Source organism: Amaranthus tricolor, chromosome 2, assembly GCF_026212465.1.
Source record: "Amaranthus tricolor cultivar Red isolate AtriRed21 chromosome 2, ASM2621246v1, whole genome shotgun sequence".
In the NCBI taxonomy this organism is placed as follows: domain Eukaryota; kingdom Viridiplantae; phylum Streptophyta; class Magnoliopsida; order Caryophyllales; family Amaranthaceae; genus Amaranthus; species Amaranthus tricolor.
In genome coordinates this window covers 15,695,914-15,716,102 of record NC_080048.1, presented here as the reverse complement: position 1 = coordinate 15,716,102, position 20,189 = coordinate 15,695,914, and the positions used below count along the sequence as shown (strand labels likewise).

Sequence of the window (20,189 nt, the reverse complement as noted above, 5' to 3'; positions counted from 1 at the left end):
ACAATTATGGTCAATTTTCTCTCCCCTATTTAATTACTCCAAGGTAGTTGAGTAAACAATGGTCTCTAATTAACAATTGTAATGGCAATGAAAAAGGTTGTGGATGGGCTCTAAACCAACTCATTCTCTCTCTCCTATTGAAGTGGTCCATGAAGATGGTACGTGTAATCCGCAATTTTATTCGAAAAATTGAAATTTGTAACAAGAAAAGTATGGAAATACAAACTTCCCAACGGTAAATTGAAGAAAGTATTATTGTTTTTGAGAAGAAAAAGATGGTGTCGGCACTACAATCCTGCATATATTACTTGCACATTCTAATCGTTTTTGTGAAAGATGAAAAAACTAGAATTTTGAAAGAAGAGAGATGCGGAAAATAGGGTTGAAATTACAGATTATGAATGAGTTCCGGTGCAAGAGAAAAAATGTAAGCTTTTGTTTCAATTGTGTAAAGCAAAACTTATTATCAGTGATTTTCGAGCGTTAACTGATTAACGGAATCAAATACCCTTTAGAAACGATATTGAAAATAATTTAAAGATAAACAAACGACCAGTATCGTATACGATATTCCATTCGGTTACCTATAGCTTGCAATTTCTATACCAAACACACCCCAATCACTTTTATGAGGATATTTAATGAAGGTAATGTTTTGTTTCATTAGAGTAACTTGGTCTATTGGAGAAAGACTTCCATATTTTTGAGGGTGCAAGTTTTAGAAGCATGATGTATTAGGGTTTTTGTTTTCTCAAACTGAAGAACAAATATCCAACTTATAACAATGTTAAAACCTTAATCCCAAAATATTAGGGTCGATTGTTCTAGTTGCCATGCACATGAAATCTATAAATCTAGATCTTTCATATCCTTTTTCACTTTTGACCTTTAGGTTATTTGCGATGTTCCTTTTTTGTTCTTGGTAAATTCTCAAATTCCAACTTTCTATCTTCCTTTCCGGTTGCTGACACAGACACTGTCATTATTTTTGTTTTTCATTTCAGTCTTTAGAGTTCTCTATCATACTTATGAAATAAGATTTTGATTATGTGTTTGAGGCACTTTTTGGTTTTTTTTCTATTGTATAATCATAGTGCAAAAACATGGCCACCTTATCGTGACTGTATTGTAAAGGTTTTTTAGTTTATCGCGAACCAAAAATAAAACGCATTGACCATCAAATCTGTTCAACGACCATTATTGTATTGTTGTACTATGATTATAATCGATATTGTCTCTTGGAATCTTATAGCTTGATAAACAAATATGTTTTTAGGCATAAATTACTTTATTGGCACTGGCATAATGAAATGTTTTGTTGCTCTTAATGCTTAATATACGAATCTATTTGGTTTTCTTCTTTTCGATTTTACATTTTTCTTCTGTCATTATGTTAATATTGTAGCTAAATTGGCTACTTAATGCAGAGAGATACCAACTGGAGAGTGTGGTGAGGTTTATGAGGTAGAGAAAGACCGTGCAGCTGTCATTCTGGACAAGGGGGGTAAGCAGGATGGCACAAAGCAAGATGAAAAACCTGCCATTTACTGGATTCAAGGTGCTTCTCTTTAGTGATCCCTGTGCTTTTCCTTTCATAATAATGGTGTTTCATGTTACTAATGAAGCTTAGAATGCAAATTATCTTGTTTTTGTGTGCTTAGATCTATACAAGATATGTACAACAAACATGGATTTATGATGTACTCTGATTTGGCTCTTTTCGGATCCCCTTTTGTCATTTGTCTGTTGTTTTGTTTGCTTGTTTATTTATTCTTTTCCTTTCTTTCTGTCCCAATAGGTTTATCTTGAAATCAGAATTTGGATTTACTTTGTAACTGGCACTCAGCCGTCCTAGACTTTGTAGGAATATGGCCATGTGCAGTTATAGTTATCATTAAAGATTGTTTTTATAATTTAACTGGTTAGATTCCTTGGACGTGCTAGTTTTAGTTTGCTTTACATTTACATAACTGTTGCACAAATGTTAATAAATGGTTATAGAATATTTTATATATCACATTATTACTAATATTTAAATAAAAAAAATCAGATGCATGACTAACTGTGAAGGTGTAATAATTTTTATAGCTTGTATCTCAAATTTTAACAAATTTGAAAATTTATTTTTGATTGAAACAAGGATATTCTAATATGCGTCAATCAAGCTGCCATGTAGGCAATCAACAACCAAAAAAATTCATCAATTTGCAAGGCATGCTGAGAATGGGACAGTTGGAATTTTCTAATATTTTTAGGTTATAGTATGGTTTAGTTTGAATTATTTGTGCTATTTAATAACCTGTAGCCTCTTTCATGTTCATTCTCAATATGGCCAAAAATATATTGTTCTTTGGTTTTTAACAATAATGCATTATAGTAAAATGGATCATAAATTCACGAGTACATTTTTTTTTGTGAAGTTGCACATGAAGCTTGCACTCAACCTCTTTGTTATTACAAGGGTAAGATTGCGTACATCACAATACTAGCCTAGACGGGAGCGAGGACTAATGAATAGGGAACTAAGCACGGAAAGAACGCAGATGGTCGACTTATTCTTTGTTTTGCTTGTTGGCATTGCCAAATGCTTGCATTGCTGTTTATCTGCAGTAGGGATCATTCCCTTTGCTACTTTGTAAGGAAAGCAATGCGCTGTAAAATCATTCCCTTTGCAGCTATGAAAGGAAAGCAATCTGCAGTGTAAACTATTTTTGTTGAGGGAGGGGTTGGTGCTATTGCATCCATATGTGGATGGTGTTCTTGTGTTGTAAAGCCGCATAACCTTTGCGTGAACTTTTAGCACATGGGTGTGGGCACTAACTAAGCAAGAGATGGCACTAAACTATCAGTTTATGTTGAAGGAATGTACTTTAACCATGTTCCCTCTTTAGGAAGACCAGGGGAAGAAAAGTGGTTAGCCGTAGCTAGTTTATCGGTAAGTACAGATTATTGTTTTGGTATCTTTCTTCCACATGTAAGTTTTCATTAATGTTTTAGTTGATCATTGTATGGCTGACAGAGTTACTAAATTTGTTTTTATCTCGTGTTTTTTCTATCTCTTGTATGCATGGAGTTAATTAAAATGTATCAAAGTTACTTCTACTTTGGCAATTGTTAAAACAGTGTACATCTGCTCTGAAGTATATTTATTCCCTTTTGCTTTCTCTTGCTTTTAGTTAATTGTCACATTGCTGAAAGTGAAAGGGTTACTCTATTTGTCTTCTTTCTCTTATGTTTCTTCTTCTCTTGTATGCATGGAGTTAATGTTTACATATTAAAATAACTTCTACTCTGGCAATTGTTTAAAACATTGGACCTCTGATCTTAAGTGTGTGTAATCGGTTTTTCTTTGATTTGCAGTGAAACATATTGAGCGTGACCTTGATGCTCTGGCTGAGGACTATTACATTGCTATGGAAGCTTTATGTGAAGTATGTTAAGGATCCTGGATAAAGCCCTACTTCTGTGAAATAAAATTTGCATTGGGAGAAGTTTAGTGACATCACTTCTGAAATTCTTAACTCTGTCATTTTAAACTAAGTTTACTTGTTTTTTCAGGTTATACAGTCACAGCAACCTCTCATCGTTTACTTTCCAGATTCTTCGTTGTGGCTGTCACGCGCAGCTTCGAAGTCCAACCGTGCTGAGTTTATCAACAAGGTTGGGGAAATGTTTGACCGATTATCAGGGCCATTGGTTTTGATTTGCGGGCAAAACAAGGTTGATGCTGGTTCCAAGGAAAAACAGAAATTGGTATGTATCTTATCTATTAGTTAGTGTTCGGTTTTTCCCATTTGTGCAATGTGCATTCTATTTGATTAATCACTCTTTCATGTGTATTGACTTGTATATTATGCGTAGGTGGGTTTAGTTTTAAATTGAGAACAAATAGCCTCAATAAACTGATGTCTAGGAAAAGTTAGCGATGTCTCAAATTAAGTCTTGATAACATTTACGTTGAAAACTTATGGTGAGCATGCATTTTCTTTATGATGAGTATTCAACTAACTTGCTTCATATAAAAAAAACCTAACTTAGGTGAGAATTCTAGAATCTGATGCTAGTTTTGCTGCTAAAGTTGCTGTATGAAAATTGTGTTGAAATTCAACTTTGACTTGTTAACATCTTTTATAATGATCACAAGACTGCTTATTTTATGATCATATATGCATACTTGCTAAATGATTAATCTTTGTTGTTTGACAGACAATGATTCTCCCAAATTTTGGTCGCCTCGCTAAGCTGGTAATTTTTCCGGTCCTTTTTACATAGTTGGATTCGTGAAACTGAGTATGGACATTGTTTTGGTGTGTCCTTTTATTTCATCATACAAATCTAGATTTAATTTGGAGCTTTAACTTCAATCGTAGTCGGTCTCTGTATGAGCGTTGTTTTAAGCTTCTTAGTTCATAAATAAGCTGTGTTCTTCCTGTTATTCACTGCTTTGCTCCTAATGGTTGTCCTCTATTTGCCAGCCTCTTTCGTTGAGAAGACTGACAGGACTTAAATCAAACAAGACATCTTGTGGCACTGATTTATATAAGCTTTTCCCTAATGTGATGTGCATACATTTTCCAAAGGTGACTTCATTAACTTGTAAATGGAAATGCTACTTTTTTTTCTAGAATCCTGTAGCTTCTCTGTGTCTATATTGCCTATATTTCATTAACCATATAAAATAATTTGTACAAGAGACCTGAAATGAGTAGGAGTTTGAACATATGTATCAGAATGATGTCTTTTCTTTTAGCAATTTCTCCCTGTACTAGGTTTTTTGATACTTATCTATTGAATCAATTATTCTAATTCCTTTCGACCTCTCTCAATATTAAAAAAAGTGTAGCTCTTGTCATAATTGATTTAGACAAATATTGGATGTAATTCTTGATAAATTTTAGTTTTCCATTCTAATTCAAAAGTTTGGAAGACATTTTTAAAAAATGAAACATCTATTCTAGATCTTGTTTTGTGTTAGGTGTAAATGCTCAGAATATCGTAATGACTACTGACTAGCATTTGTTCTTGAAGTTCCCTTGCACCTAATAACGGTCTGTAACAGATGTTCTGGTGTAATCTATATGGTGTGAATGACTTGGCTTCTATTTCATACCCAGCATTACTGATATCAGCTATAAAAAAATCTATTTCCCTCGATGTGCTGGAAGTATTTACTTTTAGCTTTTCTCTGTTCGCTTGCCTAATTTGACTACCTCCTGTATCATTAAGGTCTTGAAGTTTGTTTTCTGTTCTGATCCTCTTTTCTCCACATGCCAGGAAGAAGAGCAACTTCGTTGCTTCAATAAACAGCTTGAAGAAGACCGGAGAATAGTGATTTCACGCAGCAATCTGAATGAACTACGTAAGGTATAGAACACTTGTGTACCTTTTTTTGTTTTGATTTAAATATAGCCTCTCATCTGATTAAGGTGTAATTCAAAATGTGGACCTCTTTTTTGTCACATGATCTACTCTGGTTATTTGTTGTCATAAGTGTGTAGTTTAGCTATGTATGGTTGTATTTTCCATCTTGAATTCACTTTGGTGTAAGGTAATGCTATTCAGTGGAGAAATATTTGTGTAGAACATGATCTCCAACCTATATTAGGAGATGAGTGAAGTTATTGAAATAAAATATTCTGAACTATGATCACTGTTCATTACATATACATAGAGCTTAGAGGCAATGTTACACAAAACAAAATCTATTCAATACGAGAAACGAATGAGAAATGTTAATTTATCAAGTTGAAAACTTAGGAAATGATATTGATCCAATAAAAGTTAAGATAGGGTCATGATGTTGTCCGAAAACATTAATCATAAGTAGCAAATATATTAAAAAGTAGATCGTGATATCACCATGATTGCAAAAGAAAAAAAAAAGAAAGACATGTTTTTTAATCTTGATGCAAATGAGAAACATCAATAAACTATTCCAAATCCCATTTCCGTACGTTTTTTTTGTACGAGCGTTTCGAAATGTTGTACAAGGCTAAGTTTCGCGCTTTGTATAGAGGTACTCAATGTGGATTTCTGCTCGTAGCAGTGAGCTGGAAAGCATTATGATTACATTGACCAGAAAGGTGGTTTCACGTTTATCATGTGCAGGTCCTTGTAGAACATGAGCTTTCTTGTTTGGAGTTACTGCAGGTTGATACTGATGGTGTGGTTTTGTCAAAACGAAGTAAGTACCGAGTAGGATTGACTGTCAAATTTAGTGCTGGTTTTCTGCATCCTTTGATTTCTTATTGACTTAAGCCACAATTTGTTACTCCCTCTTTCCACATTGACTTTTTGCTCTTCTATTTTAGATTCTAGGGATGGGGGCTAAAAACATTAGGGTTGGCTCCAGTTCATCAAATAGTACAAAAATTAATAATTCTAGATGAACTATACTTGAAATTAATAATTCTTTTTTATCCTTTGGATTCTTCTAAGTGCAACAAAGTTTGTAAGAAGAAGACAATATGCATAAATCTAGGAAGCTAATGCATGCTACTAGTTTCAATGGTTAGGCTTTTTTATCCTACTCTATTAGATGTTGTAAATAATCTTTGTCAATGGTAGTTCTCTAGAAATTCTGGTAAAATGCTCCCTCCATGCCCATGAGTTTGACATACTTTTCATTTTGATTCTTCCCATTTCTTTTGATTGTGGTCCCACATTCTTGTAATCTCATCCACAAACCCATTTTCTTTTTTCATCTCTTCTACACCCTTGTTTAATTGTTTCATTCTCCAACTACAAATTTAAAACATAATCCTCCCAGAGTGTGTCAATCTAATGGGGATGGAGGGCGTAATAAGTAAACATTAAAGGTGAGGTACCTATTTTGAAGTCCCAGTTTTCTTTTTTTTTTTTTTGTTTTTTTTTTCACTTTCAAGAGTGCAGTTGTGCGTCCTTATATCTTTTGTACTCATGCAATTTTTGAGGGTTTTTTTTTTAACTGATTGCTTCCTCAACCCTCGGTAACAGAGGCGGAGAAAGTTGTTGGATGGGCCAAAAATCACTACTTAGCATCTTGCTTTCTTCCTTCGATCAAAGGGGATAGACTCAACCTGCCTCGTGCAAGGTATATCGTGCTTTATCTATGTCTGTATAATGCACCATTCTGAATTTTGTTTTATTTAGAATTTAGATTGCCTCTATCTAACTCTCCTTTTTCATGTGCTCGTTTTTGGGTACAGCTTGGAGGTTGCAATTTCGAGGTTGAAGGAGCAGGAAACAATAACAAAAAGGCCTTCGCAAACTTTAAAGGTATATTTTGGTTTAACTATGGATTTAATTATTCCCATGTTCTCTGTTGTATTTAGCTTTTGTGTTAATTTTTTAATCTGACAGAACCTTGCCAAGGATGAGTATGAGAATAATTTTGTCCCAGCAGTAGTTCCTCCTGGTGAAATTGGTGTCCGATTTGACGATGTTGGTGCTCTTGAAGATGTAAAGAAGGCACTAAATGAGCTGGTTATTCTTCCCATGAGAAGGCCAGAGCTTTTTTCTCATGGAAATTTGCTTCGGGTACTACTTTTTTATCCAATAGTTATTGAGTTGTTTTGATGTATACAAAATTTTATACATTTTGTAATACTCAGAAGTTGTTATCAGCCTTGCAAAGGGATTCTGCTGTTTGGACCTCCAGGAACTGGCAAAACCCTTCTTGCCAAAGCACTTGCGACTGAAGCAGGGGCAAATTTTATTAGCATTACTGGCACAACTCTGACATCAAAGGTATTAACAGTTTTTTTATACAGACTAGAAAATTCTGTGAAAATGATGAGTCTTACTTCTTTCATTTTCTTGTTGCCATGAGTACAACATGTAGTCTTGTTGATATGCTGGTTTTCAGCTTCTTTACATCGCATTCTGCTCTGTTTGTATGCAGATTTTGGATATAACAGTTCCATTTTTGTCCATCTATCTCCTACTCTTTTTTACCAGCTTAAAATTAACTTATGAAATAAGAGGAGATATCCTTATGGTTGAACCACAAACTAGGCAATAATATCAAGATGATGATCAAAAAATAGAATGATATAACAGAAGATATCCAAAATTCCAAATAATTGACCTCAAACTATGGAATATACATTAAACCTTATTAAAAAGAATGTTCATCAAACTAATGTATAGCATTCATATCAGTTGGTTTTTTCTGTCTTTAATTTAGTTAATGTTAGGAGCTGAAATAGTTCTATATAAAAACTAGAGGTCTGAAGATGATTGCTTATCTTAAAAAAATGTTAAAACTACCTATACAAGGTGAATTTTTTAAAACGACCTCCGACAGTATGAAAATGTCAAAAACTACCCAGAAAAATCCGTTTCTTTGTCAAATACTACCAACGAAAATCATACATTTGATGTTAAGTTAGCGTTGACTGTCACTAGAAAATATTGTTGAATGAAATGTTGTTAATCAATCCTTGCCTTTTATTCTATTTTTATTTTTAACTAATCCTTCCCTTCGAGTTCACTTTCTGTGACCAAGCATCTTTCATCGTCCTTGCTGCCATTAATGATCTCTTTTTTTGGCCATTGGTACTACTGTTCTACTAGTAGATCAGTGAAATTGAAAGAAAAGGAGTAAAGTAAGATTTTAGAGTTGAATAAGAAGCAAATAAAGGAGCACTGTGATGTGTTGGAATGGAAGGAGGAGGAAATTAAGGAAAATGGTTTGATGCTAAAAATGAAAGAAAAACAAGTTCATGACCATTTCCATGCGTTGGAGTGAAGGAGAAATAAGTAATTGTGTGCAGCTCAACTCTGTAATTGAAAGAGAAGCAATTTGATGAGTATTGGACACAAATAGTACCAAAACGGAAATTAATTAGCACTTTGAAGTTCTAATTAATGGAAAGAAAAGAAAAGAACTTTATAAAACTTGGCAAATGTTTTATTTCTATACCCCGATGTTCTTCTAAAATGTTCACTACAACTCCACTCTCAACTTTATCATAATTGGGACGCCAATTATCAACACTAAAGGTAATGCATAATAGTTTTAATTATTGTTTGGTAACAAATAGAGAAATACGTAGTAGAAAATACATGAAGAGATGCATTTGCAGTGTAAGATGAAGAGAAATCGAAAGTTGAATTGAGTTTGTCCTTGTAATTGGAGGAAACATTGCAAAATAGTCTTGTCGACATCTAATAGAAACCAAGGGTAACAGACGATGTAACATCCCAAACCCAATAATTAGTTAGATTAGAATGGGTAGCGAGAAAAGCATAAAGATTACACGTCTATCCATGAAATTGGAGTTGAGTTTTAATAGAGATGTTGGATGAAAACAATACAAAGTGTCCATTTTCTTTGTTTAATTACCTTCTCAGTTCTCCCTTTTTTTCTCTTCCTTTTATGAATTATATTTGCTCGTGAAATTGGGTAAATTAAAGATGATAAGATCCATGAATGATTGAAGATGTACAATGAAAATTTTGTTATTTCTCTCTAAAACAAAGAATTTCGTCAATTCAGCAATGGCCTCATCTTCATGATTTGGTCATCAAAACTTTTTTCTCTTCTCTTAAGAGTTAGTCCTATTGAGTTAGCCTTCTTTATTCCTTATTATTGTACACTAACAAATGTTCTTTTTATATTAGATCTTTTTATTTAGTATGGCCTTTCTATGTGCCTTTTAAAATATGAATAGAAAATTCTATTGAATGGGCTGTTACCCAAACAGAGAGAAAATTAATGTCAAAAAGGAAAAATAAAGCAGCACCCAATTTATGAAACCTTATTTGAGAAACTGGAATGAATATACAAAACAAACTTGGAGACCAAAAAAGGTTGTGGTGTCTGCATGTGAATTAGGCCTAGAGAAGAAATCAAAAGATGAATTTTTCCCAAAAGAGTACGAGTGTCATGAATGATAATTGATATTGTAATGTTGCTGGAAACAAAATTGAGCGAGTTTACTTCTTTCGATGTTGGATCAAGTTGGGAAGATAGATAGAATAATTGGTTTCATTTGCCAGCGAACGGTACATCAGGGCATTTTAATTATTTGGGACTTCAGAATGGCGTCTGGCAAGGAAGATATTGTGGGTTTATTGTTTGTTTTGAGGCTCTTTGACATTACAGGGAAATTATCTTTTTGGATTTCAGTGGTATATGGGTCTTCGAGACCTAGGGACAGGTTATTTTTTTTTAGACATATCTAAGACATAAGCAATAAACTGGTGGAATGTATTAGAGAATGGATGGGAGGGGTTTAAATTATTAGGACAAGTCAGATTATTGAAGGGTAAGTAGAAAGTATGCAAATGGTAAGTATTTGGGGACTTTGTTGGAAAAAGGAAAATCTACAAGGAAAATTTTTTGAAGTGAATTATAAAGAGAGGGAGAACTATGTGTCACAGGAGGAGGTTGCTGAGAGGGAAGGATGGAAAAATAAATTGGATCACTTGAACCTACTAGAAGATAAAAGAAGGCAACAGAAATTGAAATGGAGATGGGCAAAGGGTAGTGACGTAAACTAGACTTTTCTTTAAGGTTTTGAATGATAGGAAGAAGAAAAACTTCATTGGTGAATTGGAGAGCGAATATGGCCGAATTTTTAAGGATGTTGAAGAGATTGGGAGGGACTGCATTGGTGCCCTTTTGTGTGTTTGGTGGTTTAAGGAAAACTCAATATTATGGAGAATCTTCAAAATGTAAGAGATAACAAAGCATTGAGCCAGCATAGTTTTGTTATGGGCTTGGTAGATGGTGAGGATAGTGATGATCTTTTTTTGCATTGTAGCCTCACAAGAGAACTATGGGGCTGAGTTTTTATGACAAGTGGAGATCATTGGGTTTCTTAGAGGAAGATTCGGGATGGTATATTCTTTAATCATCGGGCTTTGGAAATTAGAGGGAGCTCAAATGGTTGTGGAGATGCTGCTGCTATGCAGTTTTTTGGCCAGCTTGGTTGGAGAGAAATTAGATGAATATTTAATGACCGTTTCCTTCCATTGGAAATCATATGGGAGAAAGCTAAATTCTTGGTGTTGCTATGGGCTAAAGTAAATGGTCTTTTTGAGCTGGTACTATTAATTATCTTTGTAGGAGTAATTGAAAAATTGTAATGTGGATTTTAGATGTTCTCATTTGGGACTTCTCATCCCTAATCAGTACATTTGTCGGTTTTTCCCAATTAATATAAGTTATCTTTATCAAAAAAAATCAAGATTTACATAAAGGTTGAATCTGAAAATTAAAAGTCACACGATTAGCACATGTAAAAATCATTTTTGTAAGTTTTCTGTATTTTACAAACATAAAAGTTTTTCTAGGCAGTGTTTTGACAAAAAATTACTGTAGTTAATTTTTGACCAAACAATTACTTTTTGTAAGTAGTTTCTGACAATCTTTTCATTCTAAAATCATTGAATCTAATTATTTTCTAAATTTCAGAGTATTTTAGAGTAGTTTTACTTGTACTCTTTGATATTGTGGTGGCTGCAACCGAGGGAATTTGGGGAAGAGGAGGGATTGTCGGTCTTGTCCCCATGTTGGAGCTGATGATGGGATACACTTATGGAGTTATTGGGTGTTATGGGAGTACATAGTAATGGCGGAGATGATTTGCCGTGTGACTTATGACATTTTCTCAGTTGACGAAGGCATACGTAGGGGCTCTTAGGTTATCTTGTGGCATGTAAATGTGTGTGCTAACATATTTTCCTGATTTAGGAATTGATGTAGATGTTTGTTTTTATACGATATATGAATTTTTTGCTGGAACCTATTTATGTGAAGTGGAGCATCATAATCATGCTTTTTCGAGGAAGTATACTTCTAAAATATATTGCATGTGTCATTGCTTGTTAGGGTTTTTTTACTTTTTTTTCTGCATTGGTATTCAAATGAAAGTTTTTTTTTTTTTTTTTTTTTTTTTTTTTTTTTTTTTTTTTTTTATTGCTGCTCGTATATCTTATTATCTTCCCTTTTTTGGCAGTGGTTTGGAGATGCTGAAAAGCTCACTAAGGCCCTTTTTTCCTTCGCTAGTAAGCTTGCACCGGTCATTATATTTGTTGATGAGGTAATATATATTTTCCTCATGATGGTTTTAACTTTTAAATGCTCCAGTATAACTCTGCATTTATAAAGAATGTTTTGAAATTTTTTTAGGACAACTATGGAGCAACTTGAAAGTCTGATATTTTTTTATTAGATTCTTTGACACTAAGCTTATATTATATACCAATTTATCACCACTATTTTAGTTGTTAATTATCTTTACTGATGGTAGGTGATTATAGTAGAGTTTTTGATGATTTGAAATGTGAGGAGAAGCTGTATATGTAATGATTTCAGCATGTCTTTTGCTTTCAAGTATAAGCTTGCAGAGGGCAATCTACTTTTGTGAATGAAAATTCTGTTGCATGTGTAATTGGTTGTGAGGGAATACTCAGGTTCTGTAAGCGGAAAAGAATATCTATTGTTTGCAGTGACAAGAGATGCACAACATTGCAGGGAATACAAGATACACTCGAGATCCTGTAGCTTTTTGTAAAAACCAGTCTTAAATTACTGTTTAGATCTTTAAAAGGGGCATATGTAGGGCAAGTCTTTTTCGTGCATAACCTGTTTTTAGCCCCCTTTTGGCTTTCTCTTGCTATAATTGCAGATTTGATAATTTTCATGTGAAGAGGAAGCAACGCTTCGGGTGATGTTACCTCAGCATTTCTGCAAGATTCTGTTCTTGCATTTAAATTGGTTCCAGTTCTTGTAAAAGACAAATGTCGTCACTATGCTTTTTCTCGATTGATAGTGGTTTTTCATTTTACTGACGCATTTCTTGCTCACATAGCAGAACTGTGACAATCATTTCTGAGTGGAATTTGGTGCGCATCTTAAATACATTCTATTCTCCCTGTTTCTAAAAGATGCTTGCACATTCCATTTTGGTCTGTTTCCAATTGATATTTACATTCATCTTATATCCCATCTATTGACGTGCCTTTTTGACACTCTCTCTACTTATTAAATACTTTTTCCTTTCTCCCCATACTTTTCGATGTGTACATAATTCTTCGGTAGAATAATGGAAAGCATCAATTAGAAATGAAGTAGCCATTAAATTTTATGTCGGCGTTCTTGGATACATTTATTTTTTTTGGTTTTGTGTTTGTACTTCTCTGGTTACTTGCAACATTGACTCTACATTTTTCAAGAGGAAATGAGACCATGTTGCAACTAAAATGATATAATGTATGATATTACAGACATCATTTAAAAAAAAGTATGATATCACAGACATGATTATCCCCTAAAATAACTATTTGATCGAGAACGAAACATTAATTTTGACTATAAAAAATTATTATATTGATAACAGAACAGTGATTTGGACCCCCAAAAGTACTCTTCCTGAAAAGCTCGAAATATATGATAGAGATTTCAAGGGTCGTGATCTAGTTTGTTTGATGCCGGAGACTCAAATTTTGATTGTTTTGTTCCATGAAACTCTTTCAGTTTGATAACTTTACAAAAGAAATATGGATTTAGGTGGCCTTAGTTAAGATCAAATGTTTAGATTTCAGTTCTAATGTTTAGATTTAAGAAGTTTAGATCAAATATCCTAGATCTGTAATTGAGACATGACTATGAATCTATGGAGATCTTTCTTAATGAAAAAAAGAACCATTGGAGCTCTGAAGCACAGGGATTTTGGTGGCCTTAGTTATGTGAGTATATTAGTGTATTCAGAGGCAAATAAGATGCTTGTTGTGTGGGGGGAGAGGGAGAGAGCGAGGGAGAAATTCACTGCAATCAGATCATGTACTTTATCCTACAGGCTTACCAAGCCTTGTGGTTTTGTTGTGTTTGGATGGGGGTGAGGGGCAGGGATAATCCTGAGTTACCCCTGTGGTTTTAAATTAAACATCACATACCCTTAACAGTTTCCAAAATGTATGAGGTAGGAGGTGGATTTTCCTGAGTTACCTACCCATGTGATTTTAAGAAAATATCGCGTATCATTACAATATCCAAAATGCACGAAGCACCCCTGAAATTTGATATAGTTTCATACATTTGACGATAGCAAACATGAAATTTTGATGATAAAAGTCTCCAAATTGTTACTTTCTCTTTACCCCCAACATATGTAAATTCTGTTTCCCAATAAGCCATGTTATAATTTTCTTGATTACAAACACCATTTACAGTATCACCTAAATAAGAAGTGATGAGATACGGTTATTGGTGAGCCATTTTACTCCAATCCATTATAATCAAAATCAAAGACCTATGCTTCTTTAGCTCCAATGAAATTGTGACATTGGAGACCAGATAGTTTGATAATGCTGATTTATTTGATACACATTCTGCTATGCCCTTTAGCAACGAGAGAATATGAATTAGTTATCAAAGAAGGAAGAAAAATGAAGCAGCAAAGGGAGTGGCAACAAACCCAGAGTGACGTGGCAAGGCTGTTATAACAGAATGAAGGGAATAAAATAGGAGGGTAGAATTTGTTATGAATCTCTTAGATTTTATATGATGTGGCAATATGGAAATCTAGCTTTATAAATAGTAGTTTTTATTTGTAATGCAGTAGGAAATGCAGTGTAAGAAATACTTTAAGGCAGGAGTGACTGACACTCGAAAATCAGTTATTGTAATCTTTCTTATCTTTTCTAATACAACCTTCATTCTTCTCCTCTTCTAAACTTTCTGTTTTATCTTCTCTTTCCCAGTCCGTAGCACATTCCTATAGTGTTCACCATCGGTAGCGTTCCCCATACAGCTTTATGATGTCATATTTTTCTCATTTCTCGTAATACTATTTGAAATTTGAAAGTGTTGCTTTCTGCCAGAAGCTGAGTTCTTGACCTGTGTTCTGTGTAATATAGAAGGCCTTATTATTTTTTGTAGGTTGATAGTCTGCTTGGAGCTCGTGGTGGTGCCTTTGAACATGAAGCAACTAGAAGAATGCGTAATGAATTTATGGCAGCTTGGGATGGGTTAAGGACGAAGGACAGCCAAAGAATCCTTATCCTTGGTGCTACAAATCGCCCATTTGACCTTGACGATGCTGTTATTCGTCGTTTGCCACGAAGGTAAGAATATATTTTTTTGCTCATTACCAGGTTGCTTTTTCAAAGGACAATTCTTAACTCTTTCGACATTCAATTTGTTTGAGGTTGCAAGGCCATTTTTATGATGGGGAATTTATGCACATCAGCCGGATGATAAACGAAAATGAGAAAAATTAACCCCAATCGTGACCGATATACAACCATTAGCCAAGAATACTTGAACCTAATAGTTACCGAATCGTGACCGATATACAACCATTCGGTAACACTACTATATGGATCAAAATGTTGGGCTTTTAGAAAGAATCAAAGTAAATATTTGGAAGTAGTATAATTGCCAATGATGGACGAGTGAGCATATCTTGGGGCCTTGGGGGATAGAATTTGAAAAAAGATATTAGAAATGGTTTAGAAGCTGCAAATATTGATGAAAAGATGAAAGATAGTTGTTTAAGATGGTTGGTGATAGCAAACAGGTAAGGAAGATAGCAAGTTAGAGCTCAGTTACTTAAAAAGAGGGCGAGGAAGATAAAATATGACTTGAAGGACATGAGCTAAAAAGGGTATGAAGGATTTAGGCCTACAAATTGAGATGGTAGAAAATCCGGATTAATGGAGAAGAAGAATCCATGTGTATGATCATTGGAATTAGAGGTGTTCAATGGGCTGGGTTGGGTGAAAATTTAAATGGGCCGGGTCGGTTCGGGTCATGTCAAATGTTAAACGGGTCTGGGCGGGTCAGAGACCGTTTAACTAAGACCCACTTTGACCCGTTTTTAAAAAGTTAATAAAATAGTTTTTTTTTTTATTTTACTTTATGACCGGTTGGGTCGATCCACTTATATATATATAATAATCACTTAAAAATACATAAAAAAAGAGTTAAATTTTTCCACAATAAATTATAATTATCCGATCCGACCCGACTCGACCCTTTACACCAAGGCCTATTAATGACCCGCCCCGTTATTGACCCGACCCGCTAATGATCCGTTAGTGTGACCCGACTCTTGACCCGTTCGGTTGATCCGCCCCGTTGAACACCGATAATTGGAACTGATATATTTGTTCATGTAGACGACTCCAATATTTTGTAAGGCTCTGGCATTGTTTTGTTGTTGTCTAAGGGGATGAGAAGATACTACGTGTGTCACCAATATAGTTGAAAAAAACCAAAATGGTTTATTTGGATTTTGAATATCAATTTATAGTTTCTCGAAAAATAATCTTGGAAAGGTTTGGAAAGAAAAACCCCCCACTGACTCTGTCGTAGTAGAATTAAAAAACATTTGAAAAAATTTCATTATGCATGTTGGTACGTAAATCAATAATTTTTGTAATGATCCAAATTGTTTATAGATTTAGACAAGCACAAATTCTTGTGAGAGACAGTGTCTTTGAGAGACAATCTCTAATTGGACTGGCCCATAAAAAAAATTGTAGATTAAGAGTAGGCATTAAGCTTTAATGGGTTGGGCCTTATAGACATCTCTCAGAGACGGTCTCTCAGGAGACTGGCTGTTAGACAAGTTATGCTGGTTCCTCTGACTTATTATTTTGGTTCCTTTTCAATGCTCATTGTCAATGTCGTTCATTGGAGAAATTTATGGAAGTTTGTTTGGCTTCTCTGTAGATAGTTTTTTGCTTTAAATTTTATTTGGAAGTTCAAAAGGATGCGAAAAAAAGAGTATTGAAAGTGGGTTTTCTAGGATCCTGATATTCCTGTTTTCTGTTTAGGATATATGTGGACCTGCCAGACATAGAAAATAGGATGAAAATTTTGAAAATATTTCTCGCGCAAGAGAATCTTGAGCCTAATTTTCAATATGATGAACTAGCAAATGCAACAGAAGGATACTCTGGGAGCGATTTAAAGGTATCTTTACATTTTTTGACCTCATGTTTGTGGCATTATACTTTTTGCAGATTTATTAACACAATTTTTCTCTGTTTTTCAGAACCTTTGCATTTCTGCAGCATATAGACCTGTGCAGGAACTTCTGGAAGTAGAGAATAAGGTATTTTCATTTATTGATTGATCTTAACACCAGTCTTGCAACATAGGTCTTTTTGTGTCTGTGTATGTGTGGCTGTATTTTTGGGGATGGAGGGGGACTGTGCTTGGATTTTTTTCAGGATCCTTGGATTTAGTAATGAACTTTGGCAATAATTCAATCTATCTAAAATCCACAAATTTATCCATTGTACCACGTCAGCAGCAAGACATGGTACATCTATCAAAAATATAATAATTTAATGCCACATGTCTGTCCATCTCTACTTCGTCATATAATTCCCTTTCCAGTCAACATTAGGCTCCATTTTTTCTTTTCATATGTACAAGCACACCACCACCGCCAAGCACTAACACCATCAGTCCACCACTATCTTTATACTCTTTCATGTTTAATTTATCTTTTTATCTCATTCACATATCTTCTCTTAGTTTGCTCGAACTTTATTGTTGTAATAAATGCTATGAGGCTTGAGGAGTATATAGTAATGGGGACAAGATAAGAAAAGATATTGAGAAGAAAAAAACTCAAAGAACATAATTCGTATGATAATCGAATTGAAATTGGGTAATGATAATCGATTGTAAACTAGAACCTAATAAAAAAGAATTATGGCGGTTTCCACTTTTCAAAAAAGCTTTCTCATCAGATAGTTCCCTGCCTCATGATGATCTAATGAATGACATTAAAATAATTGTACAATATCAAGAATTCATCAAAACCCAACATTGAACCAACAAAAAAATTCAAAAGTAAATTCAATGTGTATTTAAAGAAAGCAATTCATCAATTGAGCACAATAATGGTCACCTTCTCTAAACTGTTTCATTAAATGTCCTCTAGAATTGAATTTTCAAAGGAGACCAAACTGCTGAGTCAAACTAAACAATTTGAAGCCATCATCTACATGAAATAGTAATAGTAGGGAAAAGGTATTTTGAAGGCCATCAAAATGTTTCTTAAAGTGGATGATGAGTAGATGATGATGTTTCTTTTAAGGAAATGTAGAGAAGAAAAATGATAGGAGGAAGAAGAAGATTGCCGTGGTAATGGTGCTGCTGCTGCAAAATTTTAAAATATGAATATGCATGGTGTTACATAAGGGGAAGAAGAATGGAAGGAAAAGTTGACAGACATAAATTAACATTTGGCAGTATGTAATTGCACTGATGTACCACGTATCTTGTGTGATGTGGTACATTGGATATACTAAAAATTTTGTATCAAAAATCTTTAGCGCCTGTCACAATGAGATTAAGTCATCCTGATTAACATGAAGTGTATTATATATATATATATATATATATATATATATATATATATATATATATATATATATATATATATATATATATAACGAAATAAAGCTAGAATGGCCTTGTGTGTCTTTTAAATGTTCCCAAATCATACATAGATATTCAATAATTTTTTATAGCTTTTAAGTGTGTTTGCTTTTCCTGACAGGTTGGTAAGAATGATACATCTTCTGTACTACGTCCACTTTGTTTGGAGGATTTTATTCAGTCAAAATCCAAGGTAAATTCCTCCTAATTTTTAGCTTTGTAGAAAGTTATTTTAGCTTTTTTGTAGTTATGCGGTTATAAAGCTCATATAATTTTGGTTCTTATGAACTTAATTTTTTTTAACTTGCTGATGGATTTGTACGTATTTCCTGCCTCTTTGTTTTTGGAGTAAGAAATAATATTCCGGTCAGAACTTGTCATCAGTTTCCAATTATGATTTTGCAGGTAGGTCCTTCAGTTGCCTATGATGCAGCCAGCATGAATGAGCTGCGAAAGTGGAATGAACAGTATGGAGAAGGTGGAACCCGGAAAAAATCACCATTTGGTTTCTAAAGCAGTTAACCTGTAATATCGTTATTATCGCCTTTTCCTGGAGCCGACTGTACAGTGGTGCCCCATAAAGATGAAAATTGAGTAATGTGCATGAATAAAGTAATGCAAAAGGAAAGGGACACACTTGAAACGAGTTGCGGCCCAAGATAGCTGGGGTCTGCTATGCTCTGTGTACCTTAGACAAGAAAAGCACAGCCTCTTCTTTCCTACTCTCATGGAGAAAACAGCTATTGCATGATGTATTTACAGCCAACAAGTTTTCCATAGGCCGGATATGTGACTTATAAATAGGTGTCTACTAAAAATGAAGTTTTAAGATGGGCTTTGGTCTGGAAGAGACTCTTCGTGTTCGTGGGAAGGGTGATTTTGATGGAAACGATCAACACATGCACGACAAAAGTTTAATCTATTATTTTGATCCAGTTTTGTCTTCTGCACTTTGCATAAGCTTGTATGCTTCTACTTGAATACTATTTTGGCAATGGCTAGACAATTACTCCTTCCGAATCTTAAAGTTGTTTTCATTTGCCATTTTATGTTCCATTTGTTTTTGTCATAATTTTTTTTTTAATTTCATCCTATAATTTGACTTGTTTAACCCATAACTTTACATTGTTAGAAAATGTACCCTTATTTTTTGTCCTTGAATCTGGATGGAATGCATAGAATTCTCATTGTTCTACATTTGAGTTGTTATTTACGGTAATTAAGCTGATTGTGTTCCTTCATCTTTCTCTAGAGCATTCTTTCATCTATGAAGTTATTTTCTACAAATCATTTTATGAACTCATTATTCATCTACTCTTCATTTTTGTCATTTTGAGATCAAATTCTTTTGGTTTGATGTATTGAAATTCCCCATGTTTTAAGTAGTCTTGAACTTTGTGCTTTCTCCCATTTCCTTTCAAAGGTTTGATTTTCTTGTATTTTACGATTAATTTATGTATTTTATCTGTAAGCACAAGACTCAAAGAGGTATAACAAAGAAAAACAAATGAGAATATAATGCAAGAATGAACACAAGTGTTTACGAGGTATCTTGAATACCTGCCCCTCAAATGTAGTTTATTATAATGAATTCAACAATTACAAGTATAATAAACTCCCTTATCTTGAGAACAATCTCTCAAGATCACAAATACTAAAGCAAAGTAAGAACACTCTCAAGTTTCTAACAATGCAATAGCCCTCTCAACAATATGTGCGTTTTTGGTGTATGTTACTATGGGTGATGAATCCTATTTATAGGCAAGGCATTCATCACCCTTAGTATTCCCTCATA

General features: G+C 34.1%; 1 protein-coding gene across 5 annotated transcripts in view; it reads left to right on the top strand.

Moving 5' to 3' along the window:
* The window catches only part of LOC130805036 (uncharacterized), a 30,217-nt gene extending 10,385 nt beyond the window's left edge, over positions 1-19,832 (top strand). For 2 of the 5 annotated variants that reach the window (XM_057669633.1, XM_057669635.1), the window contains 17 exons: positions 1,428-1,558; positions 3,361-3,431; positions 3,559-3,753; positions 4,207-4,245; positions 4,476-4,580; positions 5,275-5,364; positions 6,109-6,184; positions 6,976-7,072; positions 7,188-7,257; positions 7,342-7,518; positions 7,606-7,728; positions 11,949-12,032; positions 14,873-15,057; positions 16,774-16,912; positions 16,995-17,054; positions 18,516-18,587; positions 18,800-19,832. In XM_057669633.1, coding sequence (XP_057525616.1) covers positions 1,428-1,558; positions 3,361-3,431; positions 3,559-3,753; positions 4,207-4,245; positions 4,476-4,580; positions 5,275-5,364; positions 6,109-6,184; positions 6,976-7,072; positions 7,188-7,257; positions 7,342-7,518; positions 7,606-7,728; positions 11,949-12,032; positions 14,873-15,057; positions 16,774-16,912; positions 16,995-17,054; positions 18,516-18,587; positions 18,800-18,907 — 1,822 coding nt within the window. In that variant the 3' untranslated portion in view covers positions 18,908-19,832. The remainder of the gene's footprint in view (positions 1-1,427; positions 1,559-3,360; positions 3,432-3,558; positions 3,754-4,206; positions 4,246-4,475; positions 4,581-5,274; positions 5,365-6,108; positions 6,185-6,975; positions 7,073-7,187; positions 7,258-7,341; positions 7,519-7,605; positions 7,729-11,948; positions 12,033-14,872; positions 15,058-16,773; positions 16,913-16,994; positions 17,055-18,515; positions 18,588-18,799) is intronic. The other 3 variants (XM_057669637.1, XM_057669636.1, XM_057669634.1) reach the window with 2 other exon arrangements.
* The last annotated feature ends 357 nt before the right edge of the window (positions 19,833-20,189 follow it).